This window comes from Bufo gargarizans, unplaced genomic scaffold (genome assembly GCF_014858855.1).
Source record: "Bufo gargarizans isolate SCDJY-AF-19 unplaced genomic scaffold, ASM1485885v1 original_scaffold_872_pilon, whole genome shotgun sequence".
NCBI lineage: Eukaryota > Metazoa > Chordata > Amphibia > Anura > Bufonidae > Bufo > Bufo gargarizans.
The window spans coordinates 30445-51973 of record NW_025334737.1 but is presented as its reverse complement, the minus strand read 5'-3'; the positions used below and the strand labels follow the sequence as shown (position 1 = coordinate 51973).

General features: G+C 49.4%; 1 protein-coding gene across 3 annotated transcripts in view; it reads right to left on the bottom strand.

Annotated features, from left to right (window-relative positions):
• LOC122924157 (engulfment and cell motility protein 3-like) overlaps positions 1 to 21529 on the bottom strand; it is a 71455-nt gene that overhangs the window by 20229 nt on the left and 29697 nt on the right. The window contains exons 9-10 of one of the 3 annotated variants that reach the window (XM_044275093.1): positions 10175 to 10311; positions 4087 to 4250 (exon numbers count right to left, since the gene is read on the bottom strand). In XM_044275093.1, the coding sequence (XP_044131028.1) occupies positions 4087 to 4250; positions 10175 to 10311 (301 nt within the window). Of the gene's footprint in view, positions 1 to 4086; positions 4251 to 10157; positions 10312 to 21529 lie in introns of those variants that run through there. The other 2 variants (XM_044275094.1, XM_044275095.1) reach the window with 2 other exon arrangements.

Below are 21529 nucleotides of genomic sequence, written 5' to 3'. Positions count from 1 at the left end.
CCTGCAGCAGCCTCTGCCCTATAGATGTTACCTGCACCAATATTTGCCCCTAGAGATGTTACCTGCAACAGCCTCTGCCCTATAGATGTTACCTGCACCAATATCTGCCCCTAGAGATGTTACCCAAACAAACCTCTGGCTGATGTTTAGTGCCTGCAGCAGCCTCTGCTCTATGAATGTTACCTGCAGCGGCCTCTGCCCCATAGATGTTAACTTCAGCAGCCTCTGTTATATGGATGTTACCTGCAAAAGCCTCTGCCTTATAGATGTTACCGGCAAAAGCCTCTGCCCTATAGATTTTACCTGCAGCAGCATCTGCCCTATGGATATTACCTGCAGCGGTTTCTGCCCTATGGATGTTACCTGCAGAAGCCTCTGCCCTAATAATGTTACCTGCAGCAGCCTCTGCCCTAATAATGTTACCTGCAGTAGCCTCTGTCCTATAGATGTTACCTGCAGCAGCCTCTGTCCTACAGATGTTACCTGCAGCAACCTCTGCCCTAGAGAGGTTACCTGCAGCAGCCTCTGCCCTATAGGTGTTACCTGCAGCAGCCTCTGCCCTAATAATGTTACCTGCAGCAGCCTCTGCACTATAGATGTTACCTACAGCAGCCTTTGCCCTAATAATGTTACCTGCAGTGGCCTCTGTCCTATAGAGGTTACCTGCAGCAGCCTCTGCCCTATAGGTGTTACCTGCAGCAGCCTCTGGCCTATGGGTGTCAACTGCAACAGCCTCTGCCCTACAGATGTTACTTGCAGCAGCCTCTACCCTATGGATGTTACCTGCAGCAGCCTCTGCCCTATGGATGTTACCTGCAGCAGCCTCTGCCCTATGGATGTTACCTGCAGCAGCCTCTGCCCTATAGATGTTACCCGCAGCAGCCTCTGCCCTATAGGTGTTACCTGCAGCAGCCTCTGGCCTATGGGTGTCAACTGCAGCAGCCTCTGCCCTACAGATGTTAATTGCAGCAGCCTCTGCCCTATGGATGTTACCTGCAGCAGCCTCTGCCCTATGGATGTTACCTGCAGCAGCCTCTGCCCTATGGATGTTACCTGCAGTAGCCTCTGCCCTATAGGTGTTACCTGCAGCAGCCTCTGCCCTATGGATATTACCTGCAGCAGCCTCTGCCCTATGGATGTTACCTGCAGTAGCCTCTGCCCTATAGGTGTTACCTGCAGCAGCCTCTGCCCTATGGATGTTACCTGCAGCAGCCTCTGCCCTATAGATGTTACCCGCAGCAGCCTTTGGCCTATAGGTGTTACCTGCAGCAGCCTCTGGCCTATGGGTGTCAACTGCAGCAGCCTCTGCCCTACAGATGTTACTTGCAGCAGCCTCTGCCCTATGGATGTTACCTGCAGCAGCCTCTGCCCTATGGATGTTACCTGCAGCAGCCTCTGCCCTATGGATGTTACCTGCAGCAGCCTCTGCCCTATGGATGTTACCTGCAGCAGCCTCTGCCCTATAGATGTTACCCGCAGCAGCCTCTGCCCTATAGGTGTTACCTGCAGCAGCCTCTGGCCTATGGGTGTCAACTGCAGCAGCCTCTGCCCTATAGATGTTACCCGCAGCAGCCTCTGCCCTATGGATGTTACCTGCCGCAGCCTCTGCCGTATAGATGTTACTTGCAGCAGCCTCTGCCCTACAGATGTTACTTGCAGCAGCCTCTGCCCTATGGATGTTACCTGCAGCAGCCTCTGCCCTATGGATGTTACCTGCAGCAGCCTCTGCCCTATGGATGTTACCTGCAGTAGCCCCTGTCCTATGGATGTTACCGCCCTATGGATGTTACCTGCAGCAGCCTCTGCCCTATAGATGTTACCTGCAGCAGCCTCTGCCCTATAGATGTTACTTGTCGAAGCCTCTGCCCTATGGATGTTACCTGCAGCAGCTTCTGCCCTATGGATGTTACCTGCCGCAGCCTCTGCCGTATAGATGTTACCTGCAGTGGCCTCTGCCCTATGGATGTTACTTGTCGAAGCCTCTGCCCTATGGATGTTACTTGTCGAAGCCTCTGCCTTATCTCTGACCTTATAAATACTCATTATAGCTCAGTTCTTATCTTACTGATTAGAATGTGGATTATATAAGTCTTTCTGAGCAATTAGTAGTTTAGAGATGAGAGTTATTAGATGACGGCACAAAGTGAAATAAAAAGTACATTCACAACGCTAAACAGTCACCCGTTTGTGACAGAACGCCTCAATATCTTTAACAATTGAAAAAAACTATTCTTAACCCAAAAGGTGTCAAATGCAATCAGAAATAAATTGCTCCTGACGGTGAACATTTAAGCCTTTAAGCCATAGTTCGCATTAAAGTAATACACTGAAAATACAGCTACGGCTTGGAGTTGGGGAGTCCACTAATAGGATGTCCACAGCCTACATGTTCAGGACCAGGGTGGTGGTTGTCATCACCCCCATGAACCTGTATAGGTGGATGACATTGTGCACATTGAACACTGAGTTACCACTTATACAGGTTCTCTAGACTTTATTGGGAATGTACAGCCAGAAAATGGCACATTATCCAGTTCAATCGGTTTTATTCTTATTATATTTGATATTTTGTGTGAGACATTAGTGCCGAGCTTTGAAGCAGCAATGCTTCGGGCTTCCTTGTCCACTTTGATGCATCATCTTGGACAGTATGATTGGAGTCATCTCATTAGGAGTTAAGCAAAGGGCTTATTCCACTAAATACATTTATCTCCAAAGGAATAGGACAGATCATAAATGTATCACTGCTGAGATGCCTATCGATCACTAGAATGGGGGTCCTGGGTTCTCCAGGTGAGGAGGCAGTGGTGGTCGACATACTGTACACGCTGCTGTTCCTACTCCTCTATAGTCTATGTGAGTGACAGCCAAATGCTGTGCAATCTGCCCCCTACTGCCGGGGCACATAAGGTGCGGATAGTACCACTAAACCTGGGAGGAAGCGAGAGACTATAATAATCTATCTCTCTATCAACTCCCATTCATTGCAGCTGCTAGATACTGTCCACACAGACATGAAAGGGAAGAAGTGTGTGCTTTAAATATGGCGCAACACCAAAAAGGTAACAAAGCAACTTAAAAAAACAACAACAAAAAACATAACAGGATTAGTAAATCCCTTGTTTCTATATAGACAGCTGAATCCGAAAGACAAGAACACATATGCAAAAATTGTATATACAATTTTTGCATATGTGTTCTTGTCTTTCGGATTCATGAGTTTATTCTCACATATGGTTTTCTCACTGGTTGAGAATTTATTGTCGGTTCTACTTCTATATAGACAGCGTAAACACTGTGCATGTGGGCCGAATATGGTGCATCTTTCATTAACTTAGAAACCTTTGTCCATCTTTGCACAAAATAGTGGTTAGCTTACTCTGAGGGAAAAATTTAGGCACAAATTGTCAAATTTAAAGCCACGCCCTTCCCTCTAAACCACACCCCCTTTATATAAAGGCACAGACAAGCCGCGAAGCACAACATGAGGCTTAGCAATACCTAGATTTCTCTTCTACAGAATGAAATTTGAACTTAGTTCCATTAAAGGGATTGTCCCTACCCTTATTTTCACCCAGGCAGCCCCCCTGAGGCTATGATCGGAGCATCTCATGCTCATGCTAAATCACGCAGGGCAAGGTCTCTTGTTTTCAATAACACACTGCCGGGCGGAAACTTCCGCCCGGCAGTGTGTTTGGTGACGTCACCGGCTCTGATGGGCGGGCTTTAGCGCTGTCCTAGCCGTTTTACTGGCTAGGGCAGTGCTAAATCTTGCCCATCAGTGCCGGTGATGTCACCGGGCTTCCTGGCAGCCCCATGGAGAGTCCCGGTACCTCACCAGATCTCCAAAAAATGCCTTTGCCCTGCGCAATGTAGCATGAACTGCTCCGATGCTCAAGTCAGGGGGGCTGTCAGGGTGAAAATGGAGGTATATCCAGGGTTAGGGTTCAGCTCTGAATCCAGACAACCCCTTTAATTCATAGACAAGCATTTGTAAGATGTTCTCCCTCCTCTGAGCCAGTGCCATTCTACTCAACACCTATGGCTCTTGGCTCTTCTCCTGACTGATGTTTTTATGTTTCTTACATAACAGGTGGGGAGAGGGCATCATCCTGGCTCAGTCTTTCTTCCTGACGTCTGCGGAGAATCTCACTATAATTAAGAGATGATATCTTTGTTCGAAAGAAGTCCAGAGATGTTGGAGCATGACCGAGGGTACGAGAAATCTGCTCCTTTACCACATGCATCACCTGTATCCAAAAAGAGAACCATAAGGGAAGAAGATGAAGAGATCATAATCAGAAAAAGATTATTAGAGGGATCCTCAAAAGGAAAAAAATGTGTGGAGATGTCAGATCAAGGGGAAATGTGTTAAAAATGGACATTAGAACAAGGGAAGGTCAGCCCAAAGCGGAAACCAGTACGAGAAGAGATTGGTGCACAGAGGAAATGAGTACAAGAGGAAGTGAGTGCACAGAGGAAACCAGGACAACGGGAAGTCAGCACACAGAGGAAATCAGGAAAAGAGGAGATTAGCACAAAACTGAAACGAGCAGAAAAGGAAGTCAAAACACAGAGGAAATGGGGACAAAGGGAGGTCAGCACAAAAAGGAGATGAGTGGAAGTCACTGTATGGAGGAAACCAGGACAAGAAGAGGTCAGTGCACACAAAACACAGGAAAATAGGAGGTCAGCACACAGAAGAAATGTGGACAAGAGGCGTTTTAGACACCGGTCTTAATATCCCCTATAGCTGGCGGTGGATTAGCCGGAGTTATGTAGAAGCGCGCCGGTACAGGAGGAGGTCAGTGACCAGAGGAAAACATGACAAGAGCAGGTCAGTATATAGAGGAAACTAGGACATGAGGAGATCAGCACACAGAGGAAACAAAGACAATAGAAAGTCAGTGCACAGAGGAAACCAGGACAAGAAGAGGTCAGCACACAGAGGAAACAAGGACAATAGAAAGTCAGCGCACAGAGGAAACCAAGACAAGGGGAGGTCAGCACACAGAGAAAACCAGGGCAAGAGGAGGTCAATACACAGAGGAAACCAGGGCAAGAGGAGGTCAGCACACAGAGGAAACCAGGGCAAGAGGAGGTCAGCACACAGAGGAAACCAGGGCAAGAGGAGGTCAGCACACAGAGGAAACCAGGGCAAGAGGAGGTCAGCACACAGAAGAAACCAGGGCAAGGGGAGGTCAGCACACAGAGGAAACCAGGGCAAGAGGAGGTCAATACACAGAGGAAACCAGGGCAAGGGGAGGTCAGCACACAGAGGAAACCAGGGCAAGGGGAGGTCAGCACACAGAGGAAACCAGGGCAAGAGGAGGTCAGCACACAGAGGAAACCAGGGCAAGAGGAGGTCAGCACACAGAGGAAACCAGGGCAAGAGGAGGTCAGCACACAGAGGAAACCAGGAGAAGGGGAGGTCAGCACACAGAGGAAACCAGGAGAAGGGGAGGTAAAAACACAGAGGAAACAAAGACAATAGGAAGTTAGTGCACAGAGGAAACCAGGGCAAGAAAAGGTCAGCACACAGAGGAAACAAGGACAATAGAAAGACAGTGCACAGAGGAAACCAGGGCAAGAGAAGGTCAGCACACAGAGGAAACCAGGGCAAGAGGAGGTCAGAACACAGAGGAAACAAAGATGTGAGTCAGCATCAAACAGTAGTAGGCTGAGACAGCATCAACATGAGAGTGGAAGTTAGTGCACAGAGGAAACCAGGGAAAGAAGAGGTCAGCACACAGAAGAAACCGGGACAATAGGAAGTTAGTGCACAGAGGAAACCAGGGCAAGAAGAGGTCAGCACACAGAGGAAACAAGGACAATAGAAAGTCAGTGCACAGAGGAAACAAGGACAATAGAAAGTCAGTGCACAGAGGAAACCAGGACAAGGGGAGGTCAGCACACAGAGGAAACCAGGGCAAGAGAAGGTCAGCACACAGAGGAAACAAAGATGTGAGTCAGCATCAAACAGTAGTAGGCTGAGACAGCATCAACATGAGAGTGGAAGTTAGTGCACAGAGGAAACCAGGGAAAGAAGAGGTCAGCACACAGAGGAAACCGGGAGAAGGGGAGGTCAGCACACAGAAGAAACCGGGACAATAGGAAGTTAGTGCACAGAGGAAACCAGGGCAAGAGGAGGTCAGCACACAGAAGAAACCAGGGCAAGAGGAGGTCAGCACACAGAGGAAACCAGGGCAAGAGGAGGTCAGCACACAGAGGAAACCAGGGCAAGAGGTCAGCGCACAGAGGAAACCAGGGCAAGAGGAGGTCAGCACACAGAGGAAACCAGGGCATGAGGAGGTCAGCACACAGAAGAAACCAGGGCAAGAGGAGGTCAGCACACAGAGGAAACCGGGACAAGGGGAGGTCAGCACACAGAGGAAACCGGGACAAGGGGAGGTCAGCACACAGAGGAAACCGGGACAAGGGGAGGTCAGCACACAGAGGAAACCGGGACAAGAGGAGGTCAGCACACAGAGGAAACAAAGACAATAGGAAGTTAGTATGATAAAATGGTGATGGTGATAATAGTACAGTTGAAAGGTAAAAATCTAACCGGAACTAAAGATGGCAGCAATCCTATGTGGTAACCTCCAATGGTCAGGAAGAAGGGTCTCTGAAGACCATACAGTGTATAACTAACAGCGGAATTCAAAAAAATCTAATATCCTAAGTTAAATGCATAAAATCGATTGTCCCATAAAATCAGTTTGAAATATGTGCAATACAAAGAAATCGTAGCAGTCCAGTAGTAGTCAGGAACGTTGGTCCCTCCAAACCATATGGTGTATGACTAGGTACATAAAATCATATGAGTTATATTCGGATCCTTCCAAAAGTACATGAAGCTGTCTTCAAAATTCGAAAGTGAACCAATGTTCATATATGGCCATAAATTCGTATAGTTATTGGTGTAGTAACGATTATTTGTGTGGGTTAGCGGCGTCCCGCTACTCTGAACACACAAGCGGCGTCCCGCTTCACAGGAATCTTGGTAAAAGAGACTCTAATTGCTGGTTAAATATAATGTCATGCGATCTCTATTATTCATGAAAAGTATTACACTTAGTGTAATTGTTAAACTCCTGATTTGGCGTCCTCACCGCTTCTCTCTCTCACGCTGGCTAGCACCGTACTCTGACCTCTGTCTGTGTTCCGGTGCCGGTTGAGGTATGACCGATGCTTTCTTATGCGCAGGTAAATCTGTGTTGAGAGGTGAGGATGGTTTTTGATATTCACCTCTCAACACAGATTTACCTGTGTGTAAGGAAACATCGGTTCATACACCATATGGTTTGTATTGCACATATTTCAAATTGATTTTATGGGACAATCGATTTTATGCATTTAACTTAGGATATTCGATTTTATGAATTTCGCTGTTAGTTATACACTGCATCGTCTTCAGAGACCCTTCTTCCTGACCATTGGAGGTTACCACATAGGATTGCTGCCATCTTTAGTTCCGGTTATATTTTTACCTTTCAACTGTACTATTATCACCATCACCATTTTATCATACTTGTATTAATAAATTGCTTTTAATTTGACCCCATTGTCAGTGAGTGCCCAGTCATTATTTTTATTTTATTGCATTTTATGTAGAATGGGTGATACTATTTAACTGTGAACACCACAATTTGGTTATCCGACACATTGGTGCAGCTTCACACACTATATAATAGCAAGTTAGTGCACAGAGGAAACCAGGGCAAGAGGAGGTCAGCACGCAGATGAAACTGGGACAAGGGGAGGTCAGCACACAGAGGAAACTGGGACAAGGGGAGGTCAGCACACAGAGGAAACTGGGACAAGGGGAGGTCAGCACACAGAGGAAACTGGGACAAGGGGAGGTCAGCACACAGAGGAAACCAGGGCAAGAGGAGGTCAGCACACAGAGGAAACTGGGACAAGGGGAGGTCAGCACACAGAGGAAACTGGGACAAGGGGAGGTCAGCACACAGAGGAAACTGGGACAAGGGGAGGGTCAGTACACAGAGGAAACTAAGACAATAGAAAGTCAGTGCACAGAGGAAACCGGGACAAGAGGAGGTCAGCACACAGAGGAAACCAGGGCAAGAGGAGGTCAGCATACAGAGGAAACCAGGGCAAGAGGAGGTCAGCACACAGAGGAAACTGGGACAAGGGGAGGTCAGCACACAGAGGAAACCAGGGCAAGAGGAGGGTCAGCACACAGAAGAAACCAGGGCAAGAGGAGGTCAGCACACAGAGGAAACTGGGACAAGGGGAGGTCAGCACACAGAGGAAACTGGGACAAGAGGAGGTCAGCACACAGAGGAAACCAGGGCAAGAGGAGGTCAGCATACAGAGGAAACCAGGGCAAGAGGAGGTCAGCACACAGAGGAAACTGGGACAAGGGGAGGTCAGCACACAGAGGAAACCAGGGCAAGAGGAGGTCAGCACACAGAAGAAACCAGGGCAAGAGGAGGTCAGCACACAGAGGAAACTGGGACAAGGGGAGGTCAGCACACAGAGGAAACTGGGACAAGAGGAGGTCAGCACACAGAGGAAACTGGGACAAGGGGAGGTCAGCACACAGAGGAAACTGGGACAAGAGGAGGTCAGCACACAGAGGAAACCAGGGCAAGAGGAGGTCAGCACACAGAGGAAACTGGGACAAGGGGAGGTCAGCACACAGAGGAAACTGGGACAAGGGAAGGTCAGCACACAGAGGAAACTGGGACAAGGGGATGGTCAGTACACAGAGGAAACTAAGACAATAGAAAGTCAGTGCACAGAGGAAACCGGGACAAGAGGAGGTCAGCACACAGAGGAAACCAGGGCAAGAGGAGGTCAGCACACAGAGGAAACCAGGGCAAGAGGAGGTCAGCACACAGAGGAAACCGGGACAAGAGGAGGTCAGCACACAGAGGAAACGAGGGCAAGTGGAGGTCAGCACACAGAGGAAACCAGGGCAAGAGGAGGTCAGCACACAGAGGAAACTGGGACAAGGGGAGGTCAGCACACAGAGGAAACCAGGGCAAGTGGAGGTCAGCACACAGAGGAAACCAGGGCAAGAGGAGGTCAGCACACAGAGGAAACTGGTACAAGGGGAGGTCAGCACACAGAGGAAACCAGGGCAAGAGGAGGTCAGCACACAGAGGAAACCAGGGCAAGAGGAGGTCAGCACACAGAGGAAACCAGGGCAAGAGGAGGTCAGCACACAGAGGAAACTGGTACAAGGGGAGGTCAGCACACAGAGGAAACTGGGACAAGGGGAGGTCAGCACACAGAGGAAACCAGGGCAAGAGGAGGTCAGCACACAGAGGAAACTGGGACAAGGGGAGGTCAGCACACAGAGGAAACCAGGGCAAGAGGAGGTCAGCACACAGAGGAAACCAGGGCAAGAGGAGGTCAGCACACAGAGGAAACTGGTACAAGGGGAGGTCAGCACACAGAGGAAACCGGGACAAGAGGAGGTCAGCACACAGAGGAAACCAGGGCAAGTGGAGGTCAGCACACAGAGGAAACCAGGGCAAGAGGAGGTCAGCACACAGAGGAAACTGGGACAAGGGGAGGTCAGCACACAGAAGAAACCGGGACAAGAGGAGGTCAGCACACAGAGGAAACCAGGGCAAGTGGAGGTCAGCACACAGAGGAAACCAGGGCAAGAGGAGGTCAGCACACAGAGGAAACTGGGACAAGGGGAGGTCAGCACACAGAGGAAACAAAGACAATAGAAAGTCAGTGCACAGAGGAAACCGGGACAAAGGAGGTCAGCACACAGAGGAAACAAAGACAATAGAAAGTCAGTGCACAGAGGGAACCGCGACATGGGGAAGTGAACGCACAGAGGAAATATGGGGGGTCAGTGCGTAGAGGTCAGCACACAGAAGAAAGCAGGAAAAAAAGGAGATCATTGCACAGAATAAGGACAAGAGGAGGTCAGTTCACAGATGTCTGCAGACAGAGTAAACCACGGCAAGAGGATGTTTGTGCACAAAGGAAAGTGGCACGAAAGAGGTCAGTGCACAGAGGAATCCAGGACAAGAGGAGGACACGTAGGACATCATAACTTTAGTAAAGGTGGCAGGACACAGACTTTTTTAATTTTAAATTTTGTCTCAGTGGTATATCCAGAGGCAGCAGTAAATAAACAGGATAGCACCTCCACCACAAATCACCTGTCCAGGTACTCCACCTTGTCAAAGTCTTCCTGGGTGGCTCTCATCTCCTTCCAGGTCTTATTAAGCACCTGAATGCACACACAGAACAGCTCCTGGAAAAAGTGGTCTTGTGCGTAGAAAAGAGTCAGGAAACCCTGCCCTGTCTCTGAGGCTGAAATACCAGGAAAGTGAGGTGTCAGAGTGCACTTGACCCACGTGGAAGCTGCAGAATTGCATGGCAATCATTTGCTAACCTCTTACAATATTATAAAATACCTTACCAATCCCCGCGGGCAGTGGACATGGAGCAGAGCAGCAAAGAGGCAACAGAAGTCAGTAACAACATGCAGACTTGTCAGAGGAGTAGTGCTTTGGACAGGGAAAGTGTGACAGGAGAAGGAATAAGAAATAACGGACACTAATTGGGTTGGCAGTCTAAGGATTCTGCTGTTCTTCACTCTTAGCCAGTCCCTCCAAGAAGGTATGGACTTTACAGGTAACATTCCCAGATCCCAGTCCCAAGGAAAGCACCTAATGGTGAGGAGCACAGTGCCAGTGAGACACCTGATGGATGCCTGCACAATCAGCATCAAACAGTAGTAGGCTGAGGCAGCATCAACATTAGAGTGACTGCTGCCCCCTAGTGTTCAAAATGACATTTCATCAGAAGATGCTGTAATCTCTGCCATACCACTATATAGCAGAAATCCAGCACAGTGCTGGTATGCGGAGCCTCAGCCAGTGAGCACTGCCCGGTCCACGAGTGGAAAGGGGAAGCAGTCCCTAACCTGCTTGGCACCGGGTTGCTGAGCTCTACCCAGTCAGTGCTACGATTGCTTTCTTGACTATTGCCCAGTCCATGAGTGAAGAGGAGAAGCAGTCCCTGTCCTGCCTGGCACCGGGCGGCTGAGCTTCACCCAGTTAGTGCAAGGCTTGCAGTGCCTGCCACGCATCTAACTTCGCCCAAAACATAACTATGCACCTGGAATGCTGCCTGGCCCATGAGTGGAGAGTAGCAGCAGTCCCTCTCCTGCGTGGCACCAAGCGGTTGAGCTTCACCTGGTCATTGGTAGACATGTTTTCTGGAACACTGCCCTGCCCATGTGTGGAGAGCAGAAGCAGTCCCTGTTCTGCCTGGCACCGGCCGGCTGAGCTTCACCCAGTCAGTGGTTGGCTTACTTTCTGGACTACTGCCCGGCCCATGAATGGAGTGGAGAAGCAGTCTCTGTGTAGCCTCTAACTCCGCCCAAAACATAACTATGCACCTAATCCCAACCAGTCCTCTTAATGCCCCCACATAGTAATTATTCCCCCTTCATGCCACCGAACAGTATTTATGCCCATGTTGTGCCCCCTCACAGAATTATGTCCTGCTGTGTCCCCAGTAATATGCCTAGTTATGTGCCCCCTCATGGAATTATGCCCAGCTGTTCCCACAGTAATATGCCCAGATGTGCCCCCCGGTAATATGCCCAGCTGTGCCCCCAGTAAGGGCTCTTTCACACTTGCGTATCCTGATCAGGATTATCCCCATGCATTCTGAATGGAGAGAAATCCGTTCAGGATGCATCAGGACTTCTTCAGTTCAGGACCGGACGTTTTTTGGCCGGAGAAAATACTGCAGCATGCTGCGCTTTTTGCTCCGGCCAAAAATCCTGAACACTTGCCGCAAGGCCGGATGCGGAATTAATGCCCATTGAAAGGCATTAATCCGGATCCGGCCTTAAGCTAAACGTCGTTTCGCCGCATTATCGGATCCGACGTTTAGCTTTTTCTGAATGGTTACCATGGCTGCCGGGACGCTAAAGTCCTGTTTGCCATGGTAAAGTATAGTGGGGAGCGGGGAAGCAGTATACTTACCGTCCGTGCGGCTCCTGGGGAGCTTCAGAGTGACATCAGAGCGCCCCAAGCGCATGGATGACGTGATCGCATGAATCACGTCATCCATGCGCATGGGGCGCTCTGACGTATCCTCTCCTGAGGATGGCAATACAGATGATTATGCCTGGGATTCGTAAATGAGAAGTGTGCAAGTCACTGGTGCGGCCCACACCCCTTGAGGAGGTGTCTGGGATTCAAACCCACGACCTTCTGTATTAGAGGCAAAGCACTTACCCACACAGCCATAAGAGCTGCATTGCCACTGACTGAAAAAACATGAGACTTGTACTGTTATAGCTGGCTAAGTGTACATCATATATAGAGATATAGCAGAGCTGAGTGTGCTGGGACAGCTGTCATGTGTATAGATGTACACTTAGCCAGCTATAACAGTAGAAGTCTCATATTTTTTCAGTCAGTGGCAAGGCAGCTCTTATGGCTGTGTGGGTAAGTGCTTTGCCTCTGATACAGAAGGTCTTGGGTTTGAATCCCAGCAGAAACTTTTCTGAAATACAGGCTAAATTAGAATACACAAGTAGAGATGAGCGAACTTCTGTTTTAAGTTCGGCGTCTAAAGTTCGGCTTCCGGTTAGCGGAGAATCCCGATCTGGATCCGGATATGGATTCCGACTTCCGTTGTGGTCCGTGGTAGCGGAATCAATAATGGCCGATTATTGATTCCGCTACCACGGACCACAACGGAAGTCGGAATCCATATACGGATCCAGATCGGGATTCTCCGCTAACCGGAAGCCGAACTTTAGACGCCGAACTTAAAACAGAAGTTCGCTCATCTCTATACACAAGCACTGACTCCAAATATGGACATACAGGGCGGGACACAGGAAGAGGCTGCATCGCATCGCTGACATGGAGGTAAGTATATGTGTTAGTTTTTTTTTGAATACCCGACTGTTACTGCCATGGGGGGAGCGGGAGGCACTTGATACTGGCACATGGGGGGAGGAGGGTTGGCACCTGATACTGGCACATGGGGGGGTTGGCACTATGATACTGGCACATGGGGGGGAGGGGGGTTGGCACCTGTTACTGGCACATGGGGGAGTGGGGTTGGCTTTATGATACTGGCACATGGGGGGGGGGAGAGAGGCACTTGATACTGGCACATGGGGGGAGAGGCACTATGATACTGGGACATGGTGGGGAGGAGAGAGGCACCTGATACTGGCACATGGGGGGGGGGGGTTGGCACTTGATACTGGCACATGGGGGGGTTTGGCACTATGATACTGGCACATGGGGGGTGGGAAGAAGAGAGGCACTTGATACTGGCACTTTTTTGAGGGGGGGTGGCACTATGATACTGGCACATGGGGGGGGGGGAGGAGAGAGGCACCTAATACTGGCACATTGGGAGGAGAAAGAGATGGCACTATGATACTGGCACATGGGGGGGTTTGGCACTATGATACTGGCACATGGGGGGTGGGAAGGAGAGAGGCACTTAATACTGGCACTTTTGGGGGGGGAGATGGCACTATGATACTGGGACATGGGGGGGTTTGGCACTATGATACTGGCACATGGGGTTAGGGTTAGGGGAAGGAGAGAGGCACTTGAGACTGGCACTTTTTTGGGGGGAGATGGCACTATGATACTGGGACATGGGGAAGTTTGGCACTATGATACTGGCACATGGGGGGTGCGAAGGAGAGAGGCACTTGATACTGGCACTTTTTTGGGGGGGAGATTGCACTATGATACTGGCACATGGGGGGGAGAGGCACTTAATACTGGCATATTGGGGGGAGATGGCACTATGATACTGGCACATGGGGGGGAGAGGCACTTCAGACTGGCACTTTTTTTGGGGGGGTGGCACTATGATACTCGGACATGGGGGGGAGGAGAGAGGCACTTGATACTGGCACATGGGAGGTTTGGCACTATGATACTGGCACATGGGGGGTGGGAAGGAGAGAGGCACTTGATACTGGCACATTGGGGGGTGGCACTATGATACTGGGACATGTGGTGGGAAGGAAAGAGGCACTTTATACTGGCACATTGGGGGGGATGACACTATGATACTGGGACATGTGGGGGGGAGGCACTTGATACTGGCACATGATAGGGGGCATCTATGGGGACACTTACTGGCACATTATTGGGGGGCATTATAGGGAACACTAGGCCAGCAGCCTATCAGAGGCTGGACACTGAGGGCATCTACTGGGGCACTATATATGGGGCATTTTATACTGGTACATTATGGCGGGCACTAGCAGGAAGGGGGGAGAGGAGCACTATGGGGGAATTTACTGGGGGCACTACATAGGGGTATTTTATACTGGGACATTATGAGGGCACTATGGGAACATTAGCTTAACTGGGGGCATTACAAAGGGGTATGTTTTGCACATTATAAGGAGAATTATTATTACTGGGGGGGGGCATTATGGTGGGCTTTATTACTCCCCCATGGTATGACCCCCTAGTAGCAGAACCAGCCTCTCCCTGCTCTGCTATTCCTCTGCCCCTTCTCCAAATCCTTATTATGAAATCTTTCTCATTAGGATAAAACAACATCAGCTCTGCCGAGCCCCCGGCCAAAGTGTTGAAGTGGCGTCCGAGATCCCCAAGGGCCAAGCCAAGTAACTGTAAGTTTTCATGTGGAATATGTTTGTTATACACATATAGCCTACATAGGTAGTATGTCCAGTTATGTGCCCCCAGTAATATGCCCAGATGTTCCCCCAGTAGTATGTCCAGCTGTGCCCCCAGTAGTATGTCCAGTTATATGCTCCTCACAGAAAGGACAAAAATAAATAAACACCACATACTTAGGCTACTTTCACACTTGCGTTCAGAGCGGATCCGTCTGGTATCTGCACAGACGGATCCGCTCCTATAATGCAGACGATGGGATCCGTTCAGAACGGATCCGTCTGCATTATAGTTTACAAAAAATTCTAAGTGTGAAAGTTGCTCCGACGGATCCGTCCAGACTTTACATTGAAAGTCAATGGGGGGCGGATCAGTTTGAAAATTTAGCCATATTGTGTCACCTTCAAACTGATCCGTCCCCATTGACTTATATTGTAAGTCTGGACTGATCCGTTTGCCTCCGCACAGCCAGGCGGACATCCGAACGCTGCAAGCAGAGTTTGGGTGTCCGCCTGCTGAGCGGAGGACAAACGGTGCCAGACTGATGCATTCTGAGCGGATCCGCATCCACTCAGAATGCATTAGGGCAGCCGCTTGTGAGAGCCTTCAAACGGAACTCACAAGCGGAGCCCCGAACGCTAGTGTGAAAGTAGCCTTACCTTGTTCCTAGCAGCAGGACATCGGCTGCTCTGGTCTATGGAGGAGGCGGAGCCGATGCTGACCCAATGGAAGCAGAGACAGCTGCCAGAAAGCAGGACATAGCTCCCCCGTACCGGGACAGCCACTGCAATCAGTGTGGTTCGTTGCATGTTTGCCCAGTGTGTCAGTAGGATGTGGCACATAACACAGTAGACTTGCTACACTACATACATACAGTGGGATGCGAAAGTTTGGGCAACCTTGTTAATTGTCATAATTTTCCTGTATAAATCGTTGGTTGTTACGATAAAAATTGTCAGTTAAATATATCATATAGGAGACTGTAACGGACCGTTTCAGCAGACAAGGGGTTAAAATCAGTTTAGGCAATATGCCCCTTTCTGAGAGACAGGCACAGCTACTGCAGAACACCAAACTCCCGAACTGGATACAAAATAGCACTCCAAACTGGAACCCCGCGAATAGCTGCTAGCAGACGAACAGGAAAAGCATACAATCAGCTTACACTCCTGGCAATCAGTCTCTAACAGCATACAGGGAATCCCCCCAATAACTAGACAAGGCTCCGTGTTGAGGGTCAAGCAGTGGTCTGTGAGTTAAAATGGCCGCTATCTATTGTTCTCACCATGTGCTTCATCCATTGTTCTCACCATGGGAATAGTAAAATCCAAGCAAGTAAGGCAAATGATGCAATCCAGGGACAGAGGGCTCAGTCCCAAGTGCCTTAAGACCCAATAACTTAAGGGACCATAATCCCAGGGCAGGAGGCTGGCAAACAGCCCCCTCCAAAACACAGTGGCGAGGTTGGTTTCGCCACAGAGACACACACAGTGATATTTGAGAAGTGAAATTAAGTTTATTGGATCTACAGAAAATGTGCTATAATTTTTTTAACAAAATTAGGCAGGTGCATAAATTTGGGCACTGTTGTCATTTTATTGATTCCAAAACCTTTAGAACTAGTTATTGGAACTCAAATTGGCTTGGTAAGCTCAGTGACCCCTGACCTACATACACAGGTGAATCCAATTATGAGAAAGAGTATTTAAGGGGGTCAATTGTAAGTTTCCCTCCTCTTAATTTTCTCTGAAGAGTAGCAACATGGGGGTCTCAATACAACTCTCAAATGACCTGAAGACACAGATTGTCCACCATCATGGTTTAGGGGAAGGATACAGAAAGCTGTCTCAGAGATTTCAGCTGTCTGTTTCCACAGTTAGGAACATATTGAGGAAATGGAAGACCACAGGCTCAGCTCAAGTTAAGGCTCGAAGTGGCCGACCAAGAAGAATCTCGGATAGACAGAAGAGACGAATGCTGAGAACAGTCAGAGTCAACCCACAGACCAGCACCAAAGACCTACAACATCATCTTGCTGCAGATGGAGTCACTGTGCATCATTCAACCATTCGACGCACTTTACACAAGGAGATGCTGTATGCGAGAGTGATGCAGAGGAAGCCTTTTCTCCGCCCACAGCACAAAAAGCACCGCTTGCGGTGGGCTAAAGCACATTGGGACAAGACAGCTTCATTTTGAAATAAGGTGCTGTGGACTGATGAAACTAAAATTGAGTTATTTGGCCATAAAAAGGGGCGTTATGCATGGAGGAAAAAGAACACAGCATTCCAAGAAAAACACCTACTACCTACAGTAAAATATGGTGGTGGTTCCATCATGCTGTGGGGCTGTGTGGCCAGTGCAGGGACTGGGAATCTTGTCAAAGTTGAGGGATGCATGGATTCCACTCAGTATCAGCAGATTCTGGAGACCAATGTCCAGGAATCAGTGACAAAGCTGAAGCTGCGCCGGGGCTGGATCTACAACAAGACAACGACCCTAAACACTGCTCAAAATCCTCTAAGGCATTTATGCAGAGGAACAAGCACAACGTTCTGGAATGGCCATCTCAGTCCCCAGACCTGAATATAATGGGAAATCTGTGGTGTGACTTAAAGAGAGCTGTCCATGCTCGGAAGCCATCAAACCTGAATGAACTAAAGATGTTTTGTAAAGAGGAATGTTCCAAAATACCTTCAACCAGAATCCAGACTCTCATTGGAACCTACAGGAAGCGTTTAGAGGCTGTAATTTCTGCAAAAGGAGGATCTACTAAATATTGATTTTATTACATGACACGGAGGCTCCTATTGCTATCTCTTTCTTTACTAAAATCGTATAGCAGCAAAAAACGAACAAATCAATCAAAGTGGAAACCATGGCAACTGACTCCTCCCCACTGTGCCAGTATAACAGTCCTAGTCACTGTCGACTCCTCCTCTTTCTTTGCTGCTCTCCTCACAGATAAGTACAGTGGTCTTATTGTCTGTGGGCTGAGCGTTATTAGTAGAATTATTATTAGTATTAAGTATATATCATATATTATATGTTTTATATATATATTTATGCCTGCTTGTAGTCCTCATTCTGGTGAGGTGTGTTTTTCCTCCCCACCCTTTCCCTTATTGCTTTTTCCCATAGGCAAGTTTTTCTTCCCTTTTAGGTTTCTTTTCCCACCTGTAGCGCTGCTGGGTTCGTCCCCACTCCCTGTGCGGCCATTTCGCCGCTCCATAACTCTCCCGTTACCCACCGCTACCTCTGCACCGCTCCGCTTCTGCTTCCTTCTGGGCGGCCGAGATCTCGCGAGATTTCGGCCGCCATTTTACCTCAGACCTTTTTCGCGCGCATTCCGCTCTCTGCTCTGAATCGAGCGTGATCTCGCGGGATTTCGCGAGATTTGCGCCGATTCTCCTCAGAGGAGCTGCCGGAGCATCACAGTTCACCTCAGCATATCTGCTGCCTCTTAGAGAAATAGAATTTGGAGTTTGTTTGCTTGAATATTGAGCTATATTACTGATTATAACCCTATTAATATCAGCCCATTAATATTAGCCTTCTGTTAAAAAGCCACATTAGGCCCTATTAATATTAGCCTCTTAATACATTAAGCCCTATTAATATTAGACCGTTTTTTGTTAAGCCACATTAGGCTCTATTGATAATACACGGTCTGGGATACAATGTCCAAAGTGAATATGGGTGGGTGTGAATCTAACCCTGAAATGGTAGAGGTGCCCTCTGATACACAAGAACAAGCTGCCATGTCTGTAGAGGCACAAACTTCAGCTATTCAGCGTTCAGTGACTGCAGCTATCCAGGCTGCCATGGGGTCTATGTCCACGGCCATTTCCACTTCAATTTCTGAAGCCCTTATGGCCGGCCCCTCCTCCTCCAAAACTTCTAGGTCCCATCCATCCGAGACCTTACTACCTGCCTCCAGAACCATTAAGACTGGTGGAACTGAAGCCACCCAAGACGGCGTGCCCCGTTCACGCAAAAGAGCCTATGCCCGCCAGGCAGAAAAGGCGAGGCAGTGGAAAAGCGCTAGAGCGCTACAAGATTATGTTTCGGGCTCTGAACCCGACTCAGATGAGGAGGCTCAGTATAATTCTATTGAATTTGAGGACTTAGAGGAGGACGATCTTTTGGATTCGGACCTTCCAGGTCCATCCTCCAGATCTATCACGCCACGGTCTGCTTCCATGGAGGTTCCTATAGAATCTTCAGCCATTTTAGATCCCGAGGGTGAACCCCTATTTGATCCCGATACATTGCACCACCCAAGGTCTGCAGAGTGGCTTCCGTCCTCACATGTGGCAAAATACCTTGAAGCCCGAGTGCGCCAGCCTCTTTCTAAGGAGGCGCGCAATAAAATGAAAGCGGAGTGCCCCAGACCCATAATTCCAAATAAAGTATGCGAGACACCTATCGTTGACCCGAAAATGTGTCAATTCCTCGCTAAATCGGGCTGGAACCCAAAGAAGGGTTTAGAGTCAGCATTAAAGTCATGCCAAGACAAACTATTGGACCTTTTGGGCCCACTAACAAAAATTTTCGAGATGGCTGAGTCAGCCAAATCCCAGAATTCACTGGTGGATCCGGAGGAACTCCGGGGATGGGTTCAGCGGGCTGTGTGCATAACAGGCAACGTTAATACGTCACTGTCCATAGAGAGAAGGAAGGCGATTCTTTTCAAAATAGAACCCAAACTCTCCAATTTAGCTCTCACAGAAGCTGGTAAAGAGGCCCAGGGATTACTGTTTGGGGACTCCTTTATAAAGGACCTGTCCCGGTTCGTAGGAGCCTTCACTGCCCTTGACAAGGCCCAGACCTCGATGAAACGAGTATTCCAGGGTAGGGTCTCTCACAGGGCCGGCAGCTCCAGGGGCCGCCTGTCCGGCCGTCCTTCCTTCCAGACCCGTGGTTCGGGTCGAGGCTCCTTCCCCTATCGTCACTACACTCAAGAGTTCCGACAGCCACCCGCCTTCTTCCCCACCCGAGGATCAACTTGGCGTTCCCGTGGACCAAGGGGTTCATCTAACCGACGCCCTTTCGGTAAGTCGACTTCCAACATCTTCTTTGACCCCTTGGGTAGGGGGCAGACTCCGTATTTTTTCCCATGTCTGGTCAACCATCACGACCGACCCATGGGTTCTTTCTACTGTACGGGGGTTCCACATAGAACTGATTTGCTCGCAGATCCTAATTCCCCCCCCGCATCCTGTAGTCCTCCCGTCCTCAGCGCGCAGGCTGTTACATCAGGAACTGACAGCGCTACGTCAGAAGGGTGCCATAGAGCGAGCTCCTGTATCCACGGAGGGAATCCTAAGCAGTATGTTCCTGGTGGCCAAAAAAGGAGGTCAAATGCGCCCCGTAATCAACCTTCGGGCCCTAAACGCTTTCGTGCGATATCGGCACTTCAAGATGGAGGGCATTCACCTTCTCAGGGACTTGCTACTCCATGGCGACTGGATGGTCAAACTAGACCTGAAAGATGCCTACCTGACAGTGCCGGTAGCCGAGTCGTCCAGAGATCTTCTTCGTTTTCTCTGGGGCTCGGAGATATGGAGATTCACATGTCTACCTTTCGGACTGTCTTCGGCCCCCTGGTGTTTCACCAAACTTCTACGGCCGGTCATCTCCTGTCTCCGCAGTCAAGGGATTCGTCTGATTATTTATCTAGACGATATCCTCATCATGGCCCAGTGCCCTTCCGTACTGCTTACACATCTGCAATGTTCCATGGACCTATTATCTCGACTGGGTTTTCTTCTCAACCTGGAGAAATCGACTTTAACTCCGGCTCAGTCCATAGAGTTTCTAGGCTTCACCATCAATTCGTCCACGGAGACCCTCAGTCTCCCTCCTTCCAAAGTGCGAGCCATCCGCAAGGAGCTCCTTCATGCCCTCTCTCTTCCACAAGTCTCTCTACGCCACCTGGCCCGTATAATAGGCCTTCTCTCTTCGTCCATCCAAGCAGTGTTCCCAGCTCCTCTACATTACCGGGCCTTGCAGAGGCTCAAGATTGCCCACCTTCAATCGGGAGCATCCTACGCGGATTTGATCACCTTGGACAAAGACACCAGAGACGAGTTGTCTTGGTGGATCCACAACCTGGAAGTGTGGAATGGGAAGGCGATTTTTCGTCCCCGTCCGGACATCACGATAGAGTCAGACGCCAGCCTTCTAGGCTGGGGAGCTTACAGCAACGGTGTGTCTACTGGAGGTCGTTGGTCGGTAGAGGAGTCGACCCTTCACATAAACGCCTTAGAACTACTGGCGGGCTCTTTTGCAGTTCGCAGTTTCGCGAGCAACCTGACCAAGACTTGCATCAGATTACGGATGGACAACATCTCTGCAGTCAGGTATGTCAATGCCATGGGAGGCACACATTCTACAACCCTATCCCACCTAGCGCGGGATTTCTGGACTTTCTGCCTCGCCAGGGAGATCACGGTGTCGGCAGAATATATACCGGGCCTACACAATACCCATGCGGACTGGAGCTCTCGTTTTCTGTCGGACTCCAGCGATTGGAGATTAGACACCACAGTCTTCTCATCCATTTCATCCCATTGGGGTCCTTTCTATCTAGACCTTTTTGCGTCTCGCCTGAACTCCCAACTTCCACGATTTTACAGCTGGCGTCCGGATCCAGACGCAGAGGCGGTAGATGCTTTCCTTCAAGATTGGACAGGTCACATTTCCTACGCCTTCCCTCCGTTCGCTCTGATCCCACGGGTCTTAACCCTAACCCGCCTTCAGGGAGCGGATCTTGTTCTTATAGTCCCTTTTTGGACCACCCAGTCGTGGTTTCCCCAACTTCTGGAGTACTTAATTCAGTGTCCCCTACTTCTTCCGACCTTCCCGGACCTCTTGTT